The sequence below is a fragment of the Fusarium tjaetaba genome, assembly GCF_013396195.1.
Source record: "Fusarium tjaetaba strain NRRL 66243 chromosome Unknown NRRL66243_c0000041, whole genome shotgun sequence".
Taxonomy (NCBI): domain Eukaryota; kingdom Fungi; phylum Ascomycota; class Sordariomycetes; order Hypocreales; family Nectriaceae; genus Fusarium; species Fusarium tjaetaba.
The window spans coordinates 236,355-254,240 of NW_023501237.1; the positions used below are offsets into that span (position 1 = coordinate 236,355).

General features: G+C 50.0%; 6 protein-coding genes across 6 annotated transcripts; 4 read left to right on the forward strand and 2 right to left on the reverse strand.

Moving 5' to 3' along the window:
* Nucleotides 1-1,337: 1,337 nt before the first annotated feature.
* On the reverse strand, nt 1,338-4,968 carry FTJAE_2307 (uncharacterized protein; the record flags this gene model as incomplete). Its single annotated transcript, XM_037348488.1, has 6 exons — nt 1,338-2,051; nt 2,173-2,637; nt 2,708-2,952; nt 3,474-3,997; nt 4,053-4,561; nt 4,630-4,968. The coding sequence occupies 6 exons, from the start codon at nt 4,966-4,968 to the stop codon at nt 1,338-1,340; spliced, it is 2,796 nt and encodes a 931-aa protein (XP_037210559.1).
* A 366-nt stretch (nt 4,969-5,334) lies between these two features.
* FTJAE_2308 (ankyrin repeat) lies at nt 5,335-6,284 on the forward strand (the record flags this gene model as incomplete). The annotated part of the gene is made up of 2 exons (XM_037348489.1): nt 5,335-5,542; nt 5,812-6,284. 2 exons carry the CDS (start codon nt 5,335-5,337, stop codon nt 6,282-6,284), a joined length of 681 nt encoding a protein of 226 aa, XP_037210560.1.
* A 429-nt stretch (nt 6,285-6,713) lies between these two features.
* FTJAE_2309 (ankyrin repeat) lies at nt 6,714-7,598 on the forward strand (the record flags this gene model as incomplete). Its single annotated transcript, XM_037348490.1, has 1 exon — nt 6,714-7,598. The coding sequence occupies one exon, from the start codon at nt 6,714-6,716 to the stop codon at nt 7,596-7,598; it is 885 nt and encodes a 294-aa protein (XP_037210561.1).
* Nucleotides 7,599-10,073: 2,475 nt separating this feature from the next.
* FTJAE_2310 (quinate permease) lies at nt 10,074-11,871 on the forward strand (the record flags this gene model as incomplete). Its single annotated transcript, XM_037348492.1, has 5 exons — nt 10,074-10,176; nt 10,223-10,249; nt 10,300-10,400; nt 10,447-11,659; nt 11,720-11,871. The coding sequence occupies 5 exons, from the start codon at nt 10,074-10,076 to the stop codon at nt 11,869-11,871; spliced, it is 1,596 nt and encodes a 531-aa protein (XP_037210562.1).
* Nucleotides 11,872-14,081: 2,210 nt separating this feature from the next.
* FTJAE_2311 (amino acid permease NAAP1) lies at nt 14,082-16,047 on the forward strand (the record flags this gene model as incomplete). The annotated part of the gene is made up of 5 exons (XM_037348493.1): nt 14,082-14,265; nt 14,327-14,622; nt 14,673-15,127; nt 15,178-15,601; nt 15,658-16,047. 5 exons carry the CDS (start codon nt 14,082-14,084, stop codon nt 16,045-16,047), a joined length of 1,749 nt encoding a protein of 582 aa, XP_037210563.1.
* A 920-nt stretch (nt 16,048-16,967) lies between these two features.
* Nucleotides 16,968-17,615, reverse strand: FTJAE_2312 (uncharacterized protein; the record flags this gene model as incomplete). Its single annotated transcript, XM_037348494.1, has 1 exon — nt 16,968-17,615. One exon carries the CDS (start codon nt 17,613-17,615, stop codon nt 16,968-16,970), a length of 648 nt encoding a protein of 215 aa, XP_037210564.1.
* Nucleotides 17,616-17,886: the final 271 nt, after the last annotated feature.

Genomic DNA, 17,886 nt, shown 5'->3' on the forward strand with positions numbered 1-17,886 from the left:
CGTAAGCCAACACTGTACAGGCAGACAGGTAAAGGCCTTTGAGGGGAAGGGCGTCTAGTTGGACGCTCAAAGAACATTCAGCCGTTTTCACTGCTTGTGATCCGCGAACTTATTGACGCCGATTTATTGGATATCATCAAAGTCTGGACCAAGGCCATATGTTCTACCCCCAGCGGTTTCCCGTCTCAAGAGCTTTTCATGTTGATATGTGACAATGACTGCCTCAATTGTCACTCGTATTTGCATAAGCGAATATGAATTCTGACAGCCTGATAAACTTGTGCCACACAAGATTGATCATGATTGGCGTCTCTTCGTACCATATGTCATCGACTCAGTGCGGGGCCAGTTTTCTCTTTGCGCTGAGATCCTTCTCTGTTCTCGCGACCGATGGCAACATTTTGAAGCAGGCAGCGCGCCACGCGTTGAAGTCCTGATCGGGAACTGGTACGCCTGGCGAATGCATTCGATATAGTCAGAATCACCCGCCCCTTCATCAACCATTTATTCGTCTCGACCTTATCGTTGCATCTGCGGCAATAGCTGGCGCTATACCCAGCTTCCGACACGTCAGGCCTACGAACGTAGGGAGGGTATCAGGGCTCTCGTGCCGTCTTGAGCCGCAGAGTGTCACTAGGCAACACCGCGCGCATCTCAGGACAGAGAAACGCATTGGGATGATTGTCGGTGAGTAATCCCTGCCACAGGCTCTTGTCCCGTCCTCAGCTGAAAACTCCCCAGACTCTCTCCCAGACAGCTGGCGAATCATCGCACCCCGATGGTCCGAGACTCTAGGACTTTATCCCGACACGTCGTATCCCAGGACCGAACCGTCGTCGATAATATACCCATTGGCGATACGTGGCCCTTCAGCGCCTTGACATGCCGATCGATTACCAATACCCTGCCGATAGTGTCCAGCCATTCCATGCGCCCAGCCGAAGGTTGATGCTCCAGTCCATGATTCCTTTGCAAAGGGTCCATGATAACCGATGCATCAACTTGGGCCCTCTTGAGACCTTGGCGGGTGATCACAACAGCGGCTCGTTGGCTGGCACGGCCGCGCTCGCCTTCACAGGAGACGTACTTGGTAGAAGAGATGAGCTCTGGGCATGAAGCTGCTGCGCACGTTAACCCTCAAACAAATCAAGCACTCTTGATCAGATGTGACGGGTGAAATCGTTCAAAATAGCCTTCTCTCATGGTGTCACCTCAAAGCGAGTGGAAATTTGACATGATTGCCCGTATCCTTGTGTATTCAATCTAGTGCTATCTCCTGTCTAGTAGCTCCTCATGGTGTCTCGAAGCCAAGCATTAAGCTCGCTGACATGAAGAACCTAAGCCTCATCCCCATCCTCGCCCTTCAGAAGAGTGAGACCTTTCAAGTCTTCTTCATCCAGATCATGAAGCTCATAGCCGACCACCTCAGCTTCGTCGTCCTTGTCCTCAATGTCATCATCGTCGACGAGGACAGCGCCTTTGACCACCGTTTCCGTCACAAGCTTGGTTTCGCCGGAAAGGAACGCGCGTTTGTGGTAGATCTTTCGGACTTGGATGGCAAGAATGAAGGCGTCAGGTTTAGTGAAGGAAGACACAACCTCAGAGCTAGAGGATGCTCCAGCCTGAGCCCCAACTTCCAGGTCGACGGGCACTGTGGGAACTTGAACGTTGGCCTCTGTATTGCCCCCGGTCTGGCGGCCACTTCCCATAGTGATGGATGCACGGTGGGCAACCTTCAGCCCCGTGATAAGATAGATGGGCTTTTTGTACTTGAACTTCTTGTTGAATCTCTCCACTTGGTGAAGCTGAAGGCACTTCTCATAGTAGTCGTCCTCCGGGTAGAAGTGGGTAGTTTCCACGTTGTCGATTCTGTATACGTCGCCGTCGTGTCTTCCCCGGTGGAGACTGGCATTGCCGCCAATGATGCCATCGAGTGCGCTGACAAGTAGGCCTCCTTGACCATCACGAGAGTGTTGAACATCCGCAAGGGTATCAGAAGTCATATCGTAGTAGCGTTGCTCATCAGGAATGGGAACCACGTTATTGAGCCCCTGGTTCAATGGAAAAAATATTCCTCCAGGTTGTTGACAATTGTGCCAAGTTACAGTGCTTATCCCCCCAGATTCGAAAGGGATGGATGAAGTCGTACCCATGCCTTTTCTGAGCCATCACTCTGAAAACAGCCTCCATACCCCTCTTCTCCCGCAAGAGGTTGCCCCGCTTGATGGGGAAGCCAATGGTCTCTCTATACCTGGCAAACTCGAGGACTGCTGCTGCGAACCCAACTGCGATAGGTGTTGCGAACGAGGTACCCGACTTCCAAAGATCCCCTTGGGCATTGTAGAAACAGACGCTGACACCGAGGGTGGCAAAATTATCGCCTCTCTCCAGGGATGAAGGGTTCATGTCACCACTGTTTCCTTTGCCGTCTGTGGCGTGAATACACAGTACACCCTCTCGGCGCGCAGGCCTGGACCGCCCTTTCAAGCCTCCGTTGTTGGACGCTGCAGCAACGATGAGCTTGCCTTTAGAAATTGCATTCTTCAGCGCCTGTTCAATCAGCTCGTCGTGATCCTCATACCCGAAGGACAGTGAAATAATATCAGCGTCGCATTCATTCGCAGCCCAGGTGATTGCCTGCGCAGACATGTCAGCATCGGAGTTTCACAAGGCACAGCCAGGTGTTTCGGCTGAACGGACAACTCACCTCTGCAATTCCTGGCATGTATTCTTGGTTGATTACCTTGTCAGTGCTGATCTTGCCAACAAAGATCTCAGCCGCGGGCGCTGTTTCAAGAAGGAGTTCGGTGACGTGTGTCCCATGACCGCAAGTGTCTTTCCGCCAGTTGTCTGCGCCTTTTTCGTTTGGGTGGACAAAGGTTTTGCTTTTCTCGTAGTTGATTGGACGCTGCTCGATACCATAGTGAATCGCGAAGTCATTCACATTAACACCTGAATCCAGAACAGCAATTCGTATCTTGGGGGGGCTATCTGCCCCATTTGTGGTTTTTCTTGCCCAATCACCCCGATGTACTTGAAAAAAGCCTCGAGGTTTTCGCGAAATTCTCTAGACATCTTCCTATCGGAGTAGATTTGTTTAGCAAAAGTCACTGTGCTTTTTTTGGGGTGCAATGCCTTACTTCTTCTCCTCACTTGGTCCTGAATCCTCATCGTCGAAGAGGGTTATGCTTTTCGCCGTTGCTAAGTGACTTCCCGCTGTTGGGACGGAAAAGGGTTCACACCCAATTACGCCATTGAAGTTATCTTTCAAGTCCCCAAAGTGGCTAGTGGCTTGCTCATACAGAGGTCCCAAGATGCATTTGTAAATGATAGTTAGTGCTTTCCTCTGTACACCAATTTCTGGATGCTCGAGGTCATCAACCAAGCCATCAAATTCGAGACAATCTCTAGCAATTTGACGATAGCCATCGCTGACATGGCCTTTCAATCTCACGTCCCTTAGCATTCGAAACAAGCGGAAATTTGATTGGATCGTTGCCCAGTAAGCCAGTCCTCGTCGGCGTCGGGCAACCATTCGGACTTGCGAGCAGCCTCTAATTGCATGAGTAGCACGCCGAGGGCGGCGATATTGTCGCTCTGTGGCGACGTGGTTTGACCCAATTCCAAATTGCAATAGATCCTGGGATACCACTGTTGGAGGTCTTCGTCGATGGGCATCGGCAGGAAAGCCCGTGCGAGGTCAAGACGCGGGTCAATCCAGGGCGTGTCGCTTAATTGGAACATTGAAGCCGCGAAAAGAACAGAAGTCATCCTGCGGTGCATAGGCGGAAAGGTATACAAGTTGCCAAGATGGAGATCAAGAGTTTCTTCACCTACAGAACTGCTTGGTGACGGAACTTCCCCTCCGGCATTCTGAATCCATATGAAGTCTTCATTGAATGCAAAATGCAATATACCAGAGCGCTTTAGGTTGGAAGACTCGAGGAAGAAGATATCTCCGGGGTCAAACGTTACATTTGGAGGGCGGTCGAAGGATCTTCCCCATCGTTAGACCTTGCAGAGACATTACTGTGTGCGCGGAAGCGACTTACCTTGTGAAGACGGCGGGGACCATGTCAGTTCCCTGAAATGTGCTGATGTCCAACTTGAGCTGATCCATCTTGAAGCCAGGGAGGTGAAGCTTCGCTCCGTGATGATTTCCGTATGCGTTACTGGCCGCTATCTGTATGAAAAGTGACTCGCACGCAGCGGCAATCCCGTGAGCTTGTTGAATGGTTTGTGCGTCTAGAGTTGTGAAGGGATTTATTCTGACCTCGGGTCTGTATCTTGGGATACGTTGACCTGTAATATTGTCCATCTCTAATCGAAAGTGACTGAAATTTTTGCGCAGCATTTTGAGTCGTTCGTAATCCCTGGGGAAGGATTTAAGTCTGGACAGCTCTCGCACTGAGTCAAGACTATATCTCTGCCTCCAGGTAACGTAGGATTGGTCATTGGTACCTCTGTGTCCAATCTCGTGCATCTGAAGAGTTTCCCAAAGTAACATCAGTCTTGGATATTTCCTTAGGTTCGGGTTCCCATCAGCTGAGGCAATGTGGACCTTGTAATAATCAGTATTACGTTAGCAGAGGGTTTCAATGATCGCCAGTTCGTGAGCAAGGTGATTACCTCATATCTCGGCCAGGCATAAAAGTCCTCATTGAATAAATTCTCCATGACTTCGAAAAGCATTTGAAGGCCACCTGCAAGGCTCTCCAAGTCTATGTCACTTCGTATTAGCCATTGAGTGCCAATGTGACCTTGTCTTAACATATTGAGTTTAAGATCCGTCCTAAGAGCCGTGATTGAATGCTGAAGGTGGACACTGTCAACGTCGCCCATGGCGCCTGAATCGCCGTGATTCACACCGCCATCGATTGGTTCCAACGAAGCAGAATAGAACACTGGGAGGACAGCGTGTAGCACTTTCCACTTCTCAGCCACGGTGGAGCGGGACGTCTCCGACATTGTGCTGGGCACTGCGATACAATTGCAATAGGCTCGACAGAAGAGGTACAGTTAACAAAGAACGCCCGAATTAGTAAAACGCCAGTTCTGAGCAGGTTTTCTTTCTTTCTGCGAATATCTTTGATCAGGGCTTTGTTGCCCTCGACTCGGGGCCACTCGAATTCCTACACTCTTGTTACACAGCTTTGTCAATCCCCAACACATCCCTCGTGTTTCACAAAGGAATTCTTGTGCCCTTTCAATCAACTGCGCCCCTCATCAATTTGTTTACCGCCTATCAACGATATAAACCTGAATCGGCGTCCATAATTTGCATCTCTGTCTCGCATCTCTGCCTCGCTGCTCACTCAAGTCAAACACGACACCATGGACGAAACAAGCGACTATACAGACACGGTCATGCCTATGCCAATCTACACCATCGCTTACAAATGCATCGCTCGCCTTAGTCAAATCGAGGAGATTGATGACCAAGAACTCCTCAAACGCGTGATCTATCCAGACGATGGAGCAACGCCCTTGGGAAAGGGAAAGCGCTCGCCGTTTAACATTCTCGGGCTTCGCAACAGCTTATGTACTGGGTCAAGAATACCGAAGCACTGACACTGATGAACTCGCTCGATGAAAAGCTCATTGGGATGAACCATGTCTCTGACATGATCGTTGAATTGTTAGAAGTGGTTTTGGCAAACCTGAACCGCAGTAAGTTCTTTTACTCCGCCTTCCACCGCTCGCTTGAAGCATGAAATTAATTTCGTTACTGGAAAACAGTCACAGCCACATCAGAGATCGAGAATTCCTCCTCTTAGGGTACAAAGGATGCCTTTTGGTTGACCTGGCAAGATGCTGCATGCGCCGCAAAGTCTGCTATGGATCAGCTAAACCTCATGGCTGCCGAAATTGAAACATCCTCTGCTCAACAAACCGAGTTGTCGCTCACGACTATTCCAGGTGACAAAGACATAGGTTTTCGACAAAAGACCTCGCGCTTGATTCGTGATAGATTTCCAGCTGCACGCCAAGCTTTATGCGACCAGTTGGTGGAGTCGGTTGTCAAAAAGCGTCTCATTATCTTGCAAGGCAAACTACCAACACCAGCATTATGGCCTTGGGACACTCCCACTGATCTACAAGACAATTTGTCCGAGTATCCTCCGTTGCCCCATATTGTCAAGATTCAAGCGCGACTGAAGCCCAACTGGCCCGAAACCCTTCGCAGGCTAGATGGAGTTCGGTGCCCATTCTGCACCAAGGAAATGGTGCTAAGGCGATCCGACGATGACATGCTGGAATTCTGGATACATCATATCAACTAACACGTCGAACCCTATCCTTGCCTTAGCCCTGAGTGTGCAAAAGCTCTCAAGTCATTTGCGTACCGTAAAGACTGGATAAAACATATGGAATCCAAGCATTCAAAAGAGTGGTTGCAAAGAGTCCATACACGCTCATGGTACTGCGATTTCGGCCATGAAAGCCCGATGGTCTTTGAGTTCGAACATCAATGGCGCAGCCATATCCTTGAGCCTCACCCAGAATATCTAAAGGCTCCTGATCCACGCACTCTTGGTGCCTATTCTGCCAGGAAACAGAAGCATTTTTATCGGGACGAATTCGCCTGCCCTCTTTGCGAGAAAATCCCCGAAGAGGCACAGAAGATGCTGGAAACTGGTTAACATGAACTAGATCAAGTGCGACGCTTGGTCCTGAACCATGTTGCCAGTGAATTAAAGTCTCTGTCTATGATGGCTGTTCCTCCTCTAGATGAAGTCCCTTACAAAACGGTCGACTTTGATCCAAACCCAGTGGTTCCCAAAGACGTTACCCACGTGGACTTTCGGGATGATACGGGTCGAACCGCCTTATCGTTTGCTGCCCAAGCTGGCGACGTTGAGGCCATTCACAAGTTGTTCGACAGGCAGGCAGATGTTGAACTGGCCGATACAGATGGACATACACCCTTGCTCTGGGCAGCACGTGAAGGCCATGAAGAAGCTATCAAGTGCCTTGTGGATCATGGTGCCCGGATAGAAGTCAAAGATGAGCCATATGGGCGCACGGCGTTGTCTTGGGCCGCTGCTAACGGACACACTGGCGTTACACGGGTACTACTCCTGAAAGGTGCGGATGTTAACGCAGCCGATGATATGAATCACACCCCGCTATCTTTGGCAGCTTCAACAACAAACGAAGACCTCTTGCAGCTTCTCCTTGATGCCAACCCAGATCTCGAGACCATAGACCATGAGACTTTGAGAACGCCACTCCACTGGGCGACTTTCAAAAACAGACCGGCGAACGTAGAGCTGCTTCTAAAGTATGGAGCCTATATCGAAGCCACTGCTACGGGATTCAAATCGGCGCTGTATGTAGCTTCGGCAAATGGATACCTTGATGTCGTCCAGCTACTCCTCAAGAAGGGGGCAGACACGAAAGCCTCTGATCCTATAATGCATCAGGCTCCTTTGTCAGTCGCATCTGAGTTTGGACATGAAGATGTGGTCCGAGTGCTATTGGCACACGGGGCTGAGGTTGATGCCGAGGGTTGCAAAGGCATTACCGCGCGGGACCCAGCTGTTAAAAAGGGGCACACTGAGATCACTAAATTGCTCGAAACTCACCAGGGGTAGCCGTTTTCTTCGTATTATATATAGGTTGTTTGGATTTGTTTTGATAAGTTACTTGTTGCAGGGAAAATATTGAAAAAACGACAAAAAGAATAGACATCATTTATGCTTTTCGCTACCTAGGCACAGATCCATCTTCGCACACCATTATATTATTACTACGTCTATGTGAACTAGACACGGTGGCTCTAAGCATGTCAAGTCTGAAATGGGTAAGAAAAAGAAATTGTTTACTCTCACACTCGGGAAAGGCTGTGTAATTATACAAAGGTGCTGGAGCTTTGGCTGTTATGTCGGTCGTGAGGTCTTGTTTCACCATCAGGCGCGACATGATCAAATCGAACAGAAGTTAATTACTGTTGGAGCTGGTCACACATGATGAAGTTGAACCAGTTTAAAGGGTTGATCTGGCAGACTAAACCTAGTACGCTAGAATGAGAGGAATTTCACCCTTCGTACTATCGCCTGTGACCGCCAAGGGCTCAATCCTTTGTTTGCACTCCTAATCCGTTGCCTCACGAAATCTTGGTGATTATTTCTGTACAATTGGATTTGAGCCAACAAGAGTTAGGTAACCAAGGGGAACAGCTTTTCGCCAAGCTACTCTCTTTGACCGAGCGAATACAAGAATGCCATAACGTGAAGTGTCAGGCCTCACGCCCAGCCTACGATACCAGGCCAGCTTGACCTGTCATCTTGTTCCCTTGAAAGAACAATACAGAAGACGAAAGCATACAATGAAACTAGATAGAGTAAGAAGTAGGGCCTCATACAAGTATTCACCAGTCTGTCACCATGGGCAAAGTCTTGAAAATCTTCTAGGTTTTGAGCCGTAGAAGCGTCAAAGAAAGAGCTCCCAACGAGGGATCTTTTGTGCAGGGTCAAAAGCCTAGTCAAATCCATCTGGGAAGAAACCCAAGAGAAGAAATTGGTTAACGAGGCCTCGGTACGGAAGCTGTTCTGATCAATGCTAGATCCCTCGACCAGAACTAGCCCCATCTGGCATTGCGAAGAATTACCTATCCAGAGAGCAAGACACATAAAGGAACCTAACTAAGAGATCGCCGAGAATTCAAGAAACAAGATGTTTCTATCATAAGTCAAGAGCGGTCCATATCAGTGCGTTTGCTCACAACCTGCAACTAATGCAAGCATGCAGCACACTCAACCCACTTGACTACGAATGACTAACGACGGATACTGATTTCCGCAACTGAGGCCTGTTTACGCCCGTAACATGAAGCTATCAGACACTACCAACGTCGGTTCGACGATATCCCCGTGGGGTAATTCCTTTAAACGCCGATCCTCCGAAGTTATCTCCACAGGCTCAGCCAGGTTGTTGACCTTCTTCGGGGTGTTTACTGGCGCCAAGTGATTTAAGCTTATTCGAGATATGGGGCCATGAGTGCGGGGATGTAACGACAACATGATGATCCTGGGTTCGGTTACAGATCTATGTTGCAGTCATGCTAGGTTCAGACGACAGGATCCGAGTTATCCCGAGGAATGACTTCTCACGCGAGCAAACAGGTGGCTGTGTAGCCAATAGGTCATCTCGGTGCGTAAAACTAACCAGTTGTACAACACGAAGACCAGGCTGCAGGTTGGGGATAACAAGACCCTTCATGATAAGCAACGGCCAAGACCGGCAGCGGAGGCAGCTTAGTCCACATAAAGACTCATCTACGAAGGTCTTCACTGGCGCCAAGTAAACGCTTGTAAAAGTCCCTGTGAGAGGATAAAGCACAGGGTAGTATTCGCCATAAGCAATCGACTGATTCAGGCGGGGAAGAGGTGCGTCTCGGAGCATAGTTCTGTTCGCCGACGACCAATCGTGTTGGAGTGGAGACGGTAACGCTTAAATTTATGCTTGAAGCTTGTGTCGGGAGCTAAACTCTGAATGGCGGGCCGGTTGGTAGATCTCCAAGAGTCGGCAATAAGACCCTTATGTTTGAGGCACTTGGCGGGGAGAAAGGATATCGAAGATAGAGACATTACAACTTCTGTACAGCGAATGGGTCGATATTTGACATCTGTGAAAAGCCTTTTTCTGAGTGTGGTGCTCGAGGGCGTTCCACATACATCATTGAAAATGGTGAGATGATAAGAACGTCTGCAACCCATATGAACAAAAACTCGCACGGAAATGCAATATCACCACGGAAAAGCGACACCCTCGATCATCCCCTCATCCCAATCTTGGCAACTCCACACTCGCACCCATGATACCTACCCCACGGGGAAAACGTGGAGCAAAATAGACCCCGAGCTGTTTTTCCAACGGGGGGACCAGCCCCAGACAGAGAGATATCGTCATGGCAAAGATAAAAAGGCCGTAATGCCCCCGTGCTCAGAAGAGGGGAAGACAGATACTTTTGCAGTTTATCTACTTGCTTGCTTCTTTTGTCTTTGACAAACAAATCTTGACCTTATCATCTTGATATTTACTGACAACTTTGTTCATTTCGATAATCTATGGGCTGGAATACTCATGCGTCGGGCACCAATGATCCGCCTGAGGTGCGGAACTGGCGAATCCACCTGATTGCCACGGTGGCTAGCATGTCCGCCCTCGCCAGTGAGTTCACAAGCTGTGCTGAAAGGCGATGTACTGATTTGAGCAGTCGGATATGATACTTCTGTTATTGGAGGTTTGTACCACTTACCCGTACTATATAACAAACCCGTGTTGACCAGATAGGTACCATGGCATTGACCTCTTTCATGAGGGACTTTGGCCTAGACCTCGTCGAAAAGACCCAACGCGACACCATCCAGGGAAACATCGTCTCCACCTTTCAGGTAACATCCCCTCCCTCTTCTCTTGTCTCTTCTCTGACACTTCCAGGCTGGCTGTTTCTTCGGTGCGCTGTTCACCTTCCCCATCGCCGAGAAATGGGGTCGTAGAAAGACCATCATGGGCGCAGCCCTAGTCTTCCTTCTCGGCGGCGCTCTCATGACCGCTGCAAACGGCAACCTCAACATGATCTACGGCGGCAGAGCAGTCGCCGGTCTCGGCCTCGGCGCCTCCTCCCTCACCGTCCCCGTGTACATCAGCGAAACAGCCCCTCCATCAATCAGAGGCCGTCTCGTGGGTATCTTCGAAATCGCCTCGCAGGGCGGCGGCATGCTTGGTTTCTGGATCAACTACGCTACTGACCGTACCATCGACGTGAACACAAAAACACAGTGGATTGTGCCCCTGGCGGTGCAGCTCCTCCCTGGATTGGGTCTTGCGCTCGGTATGCTTTGGTGTCCTGAATCGCCGAGATGGTTGGCGCGTGGTGATCACTTTGAAGCGGCGGAGAAGATCCTCGCGCAGATTAGGGGTCTTCCTGCGGACCATGAGTATGTTAGGAGGGAGCTGGGTGATATTCGTGCGCAGGTTGAGGAGCGCAGTACGAACAAGATGAGCAAGAAGCAGCAGTTCAAGAAGCTTTTCCAAAAGGGTGTGCGTAACCGCATGGGTATCGGCATGGCTCTCATGTTTCTGCAGAGTTTCACAGGCGTCAACATCATCACCTACTACGCACCCCGTATCTTTGAGAGTCTGGGTATCCCCGGTACGTCACTGAAGCTCTTCTCCACTGGCTTCTACGGCATCTCCAAGACTCTCGGCATGGTCCTCTTCACCTTCTGGGTCGTTGAGAAAGTCGGTCGTCGCAAGGGTCTCGTCTGGGGTGCTGCACTCGGCTGTATTCCCATGTGGTATATCGGCGGGTACGTGATGGAAGCAGACCCCGCAGCCGCAGCCGCAGCTGGTGTTGTGAACCGCGACGGCTGGGGATACCTCGCCATCGTGTGCGTGTACATCAACGCCATCATCATCTGTGCGACATGGCAGGGCATCACGTGGACATACGCATCCGAGATCTTCCCCCTCGACATCCGCATGCTCTGCGTCGCCATAACGACAGCAGATACATGGCTCGGCTCCTTCATCATCGCGCGCTCGACGCCCTACATGATCTCTGACTTGGGCTACGGCGCGTACTTCTTCTTCAGCTCGATCCTCGTGTTAATGGGAATATGGGCTACGTTCTTCGTCCCCGAAACAAAAGGTGCGTGACAAATCCTTCTAGACGTATTCTACAATGTGACTGACATGCATATAATCACAGGCATCACCCTCGAAGACATGGACGCGCTATTCGCCAAGCCAGTGTACAAAACGGTCTGGGCGCAGATGCGAGGCAAAACGGTGCTGGAAGAACATCGCGCCGAGTCACCATTCGAAGACGACGAGAAGGCGCATGAGCTAAGAATACCTTAGCTCCCTCGCTGAGCCGGGGTTTTTCTTTTTTTTTTTTTTTTTGCAGTCAGCTTTAGATAAAGCGAATGAGAGGTCTTATCGGCTGCAACCCTTTGTATCCCCCCTGTGAAACTACTACGCCGTGAAAGGGTGGTATGATTCTGACTGCCGTTCCAGAAGGGGACGTTGTCTCCGAAAGGTAAAAGAGTCGTGCATTTTTTTAAGTGATGACAGCAGGGCCCCTTCCATGTCTCTGATCCGCTACGGCGCTTTCTTATTTCGACCGCGACTCTTGTCTCCTCTCTATCCATATCATTACTGTGTCGCTCTCACGCCTAACTACCATTTTCACTGTCCTTTGTTTACCCCGCAAAGCTTCCCCAGACTCTGACGTAGATTATTCCCAAGTCTGGGATTTCCGTTTGTCATAGTGACAGAATTCCTGGGGCCCTTTTGCTAGTGTTACAGCGAGTGGCTTGTCTACGTGCGGCCGACCAGCTGTTCGCCAAGAAACGAAGATTTGCTGTTATTGGTTTGCGGTGTTGGGGATTACCACGGGACATTCCCCATTTGGGGGAGTCAATTTGGGCTTTTGTTCGATTCTTGGTTTTTTATCACTGCCAAGACTACTCGGCTGTCTTGGCGCTGAGGAGAAGTGCATGTTCTGTTGGTTGGGGCTTGTGCGAGAGAGAGATTACGGTTGTAATCTTACCGGGTTGGAGTTGGCCAAGAGATAAGGGAGACGATTGGAGAATGGAATGATCTTTTGTTTCGAGCGAATCTCACTTGACATTGAGTGTGAAGAATGCGTGCAGTCGTGGCGATGAGAAGTGAGACTGTCTTTAGGAGTGTTTATCCCGACTCAAATGCCCAACCAATAACACAGGCTCTAATTTAAACATCAACGGCCCCAGTTCCTCTGGCAATATTTAACGTAATAAATTCCCACTTTGCCCGATCGCATCCCCGGATTTGCACGGCCAATCTCAATGAGGATGGAGATAATGCATCTCAGCACAATTGGCTGACCCAGCCACCAACCTTTGACAAGTTTAGCTGATGATTGGGGAATAAACATCCTCATGTCATTTTTATCTCCTTCCCTTTCAAGATGATACAGAATCTCTTGGCGTGTCAGAGGCCCCAAGCGTTCGGGATTTTTTGACAGATTTCTCGGCAAAAGCTGGGCGTAGGACTCAATCTTGGAAGCGAGTTTGGAGTAACTGTAATGCTTCAACGGTCAAACTCATGTGTAACATTGCTGAATGATTGCTCGCCACTTAATTAAACGATCGATTGAAGGCGGCAAGGCAAACAAAAGCCAGCGCGTCATACCCACCCATACCTCGTGATAAACATTTTAAGCTTGTTGTTTAGCTCGCCCTCCCTCCCAGCGCCACGGTCCACCTCTCTACCTTAGTAGCTTAGCCTGTGCATGGTGAGTCTGAGTGAGAGAGAGGAAACCCCAAATCAGACCCAAGACATGCAATGCGCCAAGACGGACCCCAACCCGTGCAATTCTCCAGTGAGAAGATCGATCGTTGCACCTTCCCTTCTCAGTATCATGTCCGTTGCATCACGCGTTGCATTTACTGTCAATTGAAACTCAAATGTTGATGCTGAAGTTGGTGAGCGGATGTCGGGTAGTGCACTGAAGTGCGGGGCACTGTCATCACTGTAAATCAGCCCAGTTAGTGGCTACTCACTCGCTAACTGTCAAAGCTTCCTGGGGAAATGGAGTTGAACATTTTGTACAGAGTAAAATACATGTGCTGAGGTAGGGGTTATTTACACGACATGACATGGGATCATGCAGAAATACAACCCAACAGCTTCAATTATATTGGAAAGATGCATGCACCAACAGAACAGCGCCCAACCCTTGCTCGAGGGGATGTAGCACTCTCCCTCCATTTGCCTCGTCTAGAACTACTTGGCAGCTTCTCTCTCCCTCTTCCTCCGCGTCTCGATGCTTATCATTGTCTTGGCACGCTACACGACTTTCCCACCACCTTCTGGATTCCAATTCCCAATCTCCTGCCCTTTTCGCCATCGCCTGTGTTTGTGTAAGGTAGCTTCCCTTCCCTGTAACACAAAAAGCCTCCGCTCCTCGGAGATAAAAACCACTGCCATTCCCCCCTCTTACTTCTCCCCCCCAAGCTCGTCAGGTTTCATTCCCCTCTCCCTCACAACTCTTCACACGCTTCTCTTCTTCTTTTTCTTCTGTGACTATGACCTCCAAGGAGGAAAAGATCGACGTCGGCAGCGCGACGCCCCCGTCGCCTGATCATGACCATCATGTCAAGGCGCATACCAAGGATACCTTCACTGGTGATGTTGAGGGCGTTCGCGATGATTTCCGCGAGGACGATTTCATGACCCGCAATGGTCTGAACCTCAAGTCCTTCCAGCGCCGTGAGTCGCATGCACTGCCCGTCACTGCCGCTCAATCAATCCCCTAACTTTGTTTCCGCAGGTGACTACGGCACTGGCGTCGTCGAACTCGATCGCTCCATGAAGAAGCGCCATCTCCACATGATCGCCATTGGAGGTTCAATCGGCGCCGGTTTCTTCGTCGGCTCCGGCGGTGCCCTCACAAAGGGCGGTCCCGGCGCCGTGTTTCTCTGCTTCTCCATCGCTGGTGTCATGATCTTCAACGTCGTCCACGCTCTCGGTGAGCTCGCTGTCATGTATCCCGTCTCTGGTGGTTTCTACACCTACTCTACTCGCTTCATCGATCCGTCCTGGGGTTTCGCCATGGGCTGGAACTACGTGAGCACCGCTGATCCCGTATCGCGCAATCGAAACACTGACATTTCTAGGTCTTTCAATGGGTCATCGTCTTGCCGCTCGAATTAACAGTCGTCTCGTTCACGGTGCAATACTGGAATAAAGACATCAACGAAGCTGTCTGGATCACCGTCTTCTGGATATTCATCATTGTCATTAACATCTTTGGTACCCTCGGCTATGCTGAAGAAGAGTTCTGGAGTTCCGTCTTCAAGCTCGCTGCCATTGTCATCTTCATGATCGTTGCCATCATCCTCATCTGCGGTGGTGGCCCCTCCAATGGCGACTTCGATACGTACCAGGGTGCCAAGCTCTGGTATGATCCCGGCGCCTTCCAGAACGGCTCCCGAGGTTTCTGTGGTGTTTTTGTTACAGCTGCCTTCTCTTTCGCCGGTACTGAGTTGGTCGGTCTCGCGGCTGCCGAGTCTCGCAACCCCGCCAAGGCCCTTCCCGGTGCCATCAAGCAGGTCTTCTGGCGTATCACCCTGTAAGCTTCACCAGACTCAATTCTCCTCGTCTCATGCTAACGTGCGATAGCTTCTACATCATTGGTCTCACTCTCGTCGGCATGCTCGTCAGCTCCACAGATGAGCGTCTCCTCAACAGCGCCAACCCTTACAAGGACGGTACCTCTCCATTCGTGCTCGCAGCCAAGGACGCTGGCCTCAAGGGCTACGACAGCTTCATGAACCTGGTCATCTGCATTTCAGTCGTCTCCATCGGTGTCTCTGCCGTCTATGGTGGCTCCCGTACTCTGACTGCCCTCGCTGAGCAAGATTACGCCCCCAAGATCTTCACATACATCGATCGTTCCGGACGACCTCTCGTCTCCGTCGGCTTCAACCTCATCTGGGGTGCCCTCGCCTACATCGTCCTCGCCTCATCCGGCAGTCTCGTTTTCGACTGGCTCCTGGCTGTCTCTGCCCTCGCTGCTCTCTTCACTTGGGGCTCCATCTGCTACGTAAGTTTCACCCTTGAGCCGTCTTGTTGTTCCACTTTACTGACCTGATCCTGTAGGCTCACATCCGCTTCCGCTCCGCCTGGAAGAAGCAAGGCCGAAGCCTCGACCAAATCCCCTTCAAGGCTGCTGGTGGCGTTTACGGCTCTTGGCTGGGTCTCGCCCTTTGCTTCGCTATTCTCGCCATGCAGATCTTTGTCGCCGTCTGCCCCCCAGGCAAGACAGGTTACGGTAACGCCGAGGACTTCTTCAAGGCCTGCCTTGCCATTCCTGTCGTGCTCCTCTTCTGGGTCATTGGCTACTTCTGGAAGAAGCCTCAGTGGCTCACAGTTGATAAGATCGATCTTGACACTGGTCTTCGTGAGCATGACTGGGACGAGATCAACGCTTACCGTGCCAAGGTTGCTTCTTGGCCTGCTTGGCGCCGATTCTTCCACAAGTTCATGTAAGAGCTTAGTGTCTCATGCTACATGAATAGGGAAACAGAATAGTCTATCTGTGTAGTTAGTCCCTCTTCTTGAGGAATCTTAGTTTATACCCCATCAATCTACTGGTTGCTAGCTTTATTCAGCAATTATTTCAGAAATTTATAACTATCCAAGTGATTGAAAAGCAGTTGCTAGATATGTCATAAGGACTAGATAGAACCGTTGAAACGCGGCCCTTTGAGCCTCGGGACGTCGCTCCGACAGGAGAAGCCTTCCACATAGTAATCTGAGATCAACCAGACTTCATATTTGCACAGAACTCTCTCAGCCCAGTAATTATCTCAAACCACAACTAAAACTAATCCTTCTCTCTCCAAATGCATTTTCGCTGTTCTCGCATATGTTCTTATTACTGAGTGAGACTGCCTCAGTCAAACGATGACGCCGTATATGTTACTCGGTATCTGGACGCTTGCTCTTTGAAGCATCCTGCCTAGGAGATTTCTTTACTCGAGTGGTTTTGAATTTGACTATTCTTTAAAAGACACCATCCTCGTCATACTTTCCCACCATACCATGGGTTGTTTGGGTTCCTTGCCGCATCACATCCTCTCTACCGCTGGCCAAGGTCAAATTCCGTGCGTTGATATTAGCTGTCATCCACAAGTCTCGACTGAGAATATAACTCGCTTTAGGAGTTAAAGCTCAACCAGCTGTTCGATTTCGTGGTGGCGGCTGTCAGCAGGGCGATCTTGCAGGGTCTGCTGGATGGCTTGGGGGGATTCGCTCGTCAGCCTCATTTTCAACCTCCATACACAATCGTGGAGAGCATCCATTTCAGGCAGAAGCTTAAAGTATCGTGTCATGAAAATAATCTTCTGAGAGTGGTACCGTGAGTATCCATGACGCTGTTAGATAGCTTGCCCATTGGTCATATCAGTTCACAACGCGCGAAACTGCGCACCAAGCAAATAAAAAACCACAACATACATCAACCCAGAAAACCCAACAATAACCCATCCAAACTCTCCAACATACGCCACCAAACTAAGCGCCATGAACAAAAACCCCGTAACAATGAGTAAATGCAACGCAGCAGAAACAACAAGCCCTAGCGGCGTCCACTTCCTTATCGTCTCCTCATCAATCTCCCCCTTTGCCTGTTGTCGCATCAGCGCCAAAAAGCTCCCGCTATAACCAGCTAGCGCAATAGACACTGCAAACGACAGCCATGATACTGAGAGGAATAATCGGACTGTTTTGAGGGTAAATGTTGGGGTTGTATAAAGGTCTGCAGGGTCGGTCATTTCTCCGACTATGACGGCGAATGTTGAGGCGCCGAAGACGGAGATTGCGATCATGGTTACGACGAAGAAGCGGAATACTTCGAGGTCGTCGCTGTTGGGTTTGGGTGATGAGGGGATGGAGGGTTGTTTTGAAGCTTGGTTTTCGAGTTGGTGGAGGACATGGTACAATATCTCCCGGGAGAGTTCTTCAGTGTTTTTACCATATTCCTCTGGGTTGGTGATATCCTGAGGTGGAGTTGTGCCTTCGATAGCGGGTTCGTTGGTTTGAAATTTTGCGGACATTGCTTGTAGTGATATCGGCTAAATAATACTATAGTCTCGGTAACTTTCTCCTACCAAGCGGCGATAGCGTCATTGTATAAATAAAAATGCTCTTTTATACGTTAACCTATAAATATTCCTCTTTTCCATGGCATATTACACATCTGACTCAGCCCTGTAATTCTGCTGGCCATCACTACTCCGTAGGTGCATAAGGCTTCGCCCTATTCTTGGCTGTCCAAACCCTGTCTCTGACCACCCATTGAGGCCCTCGAGGTGGAATTCTCAGCCG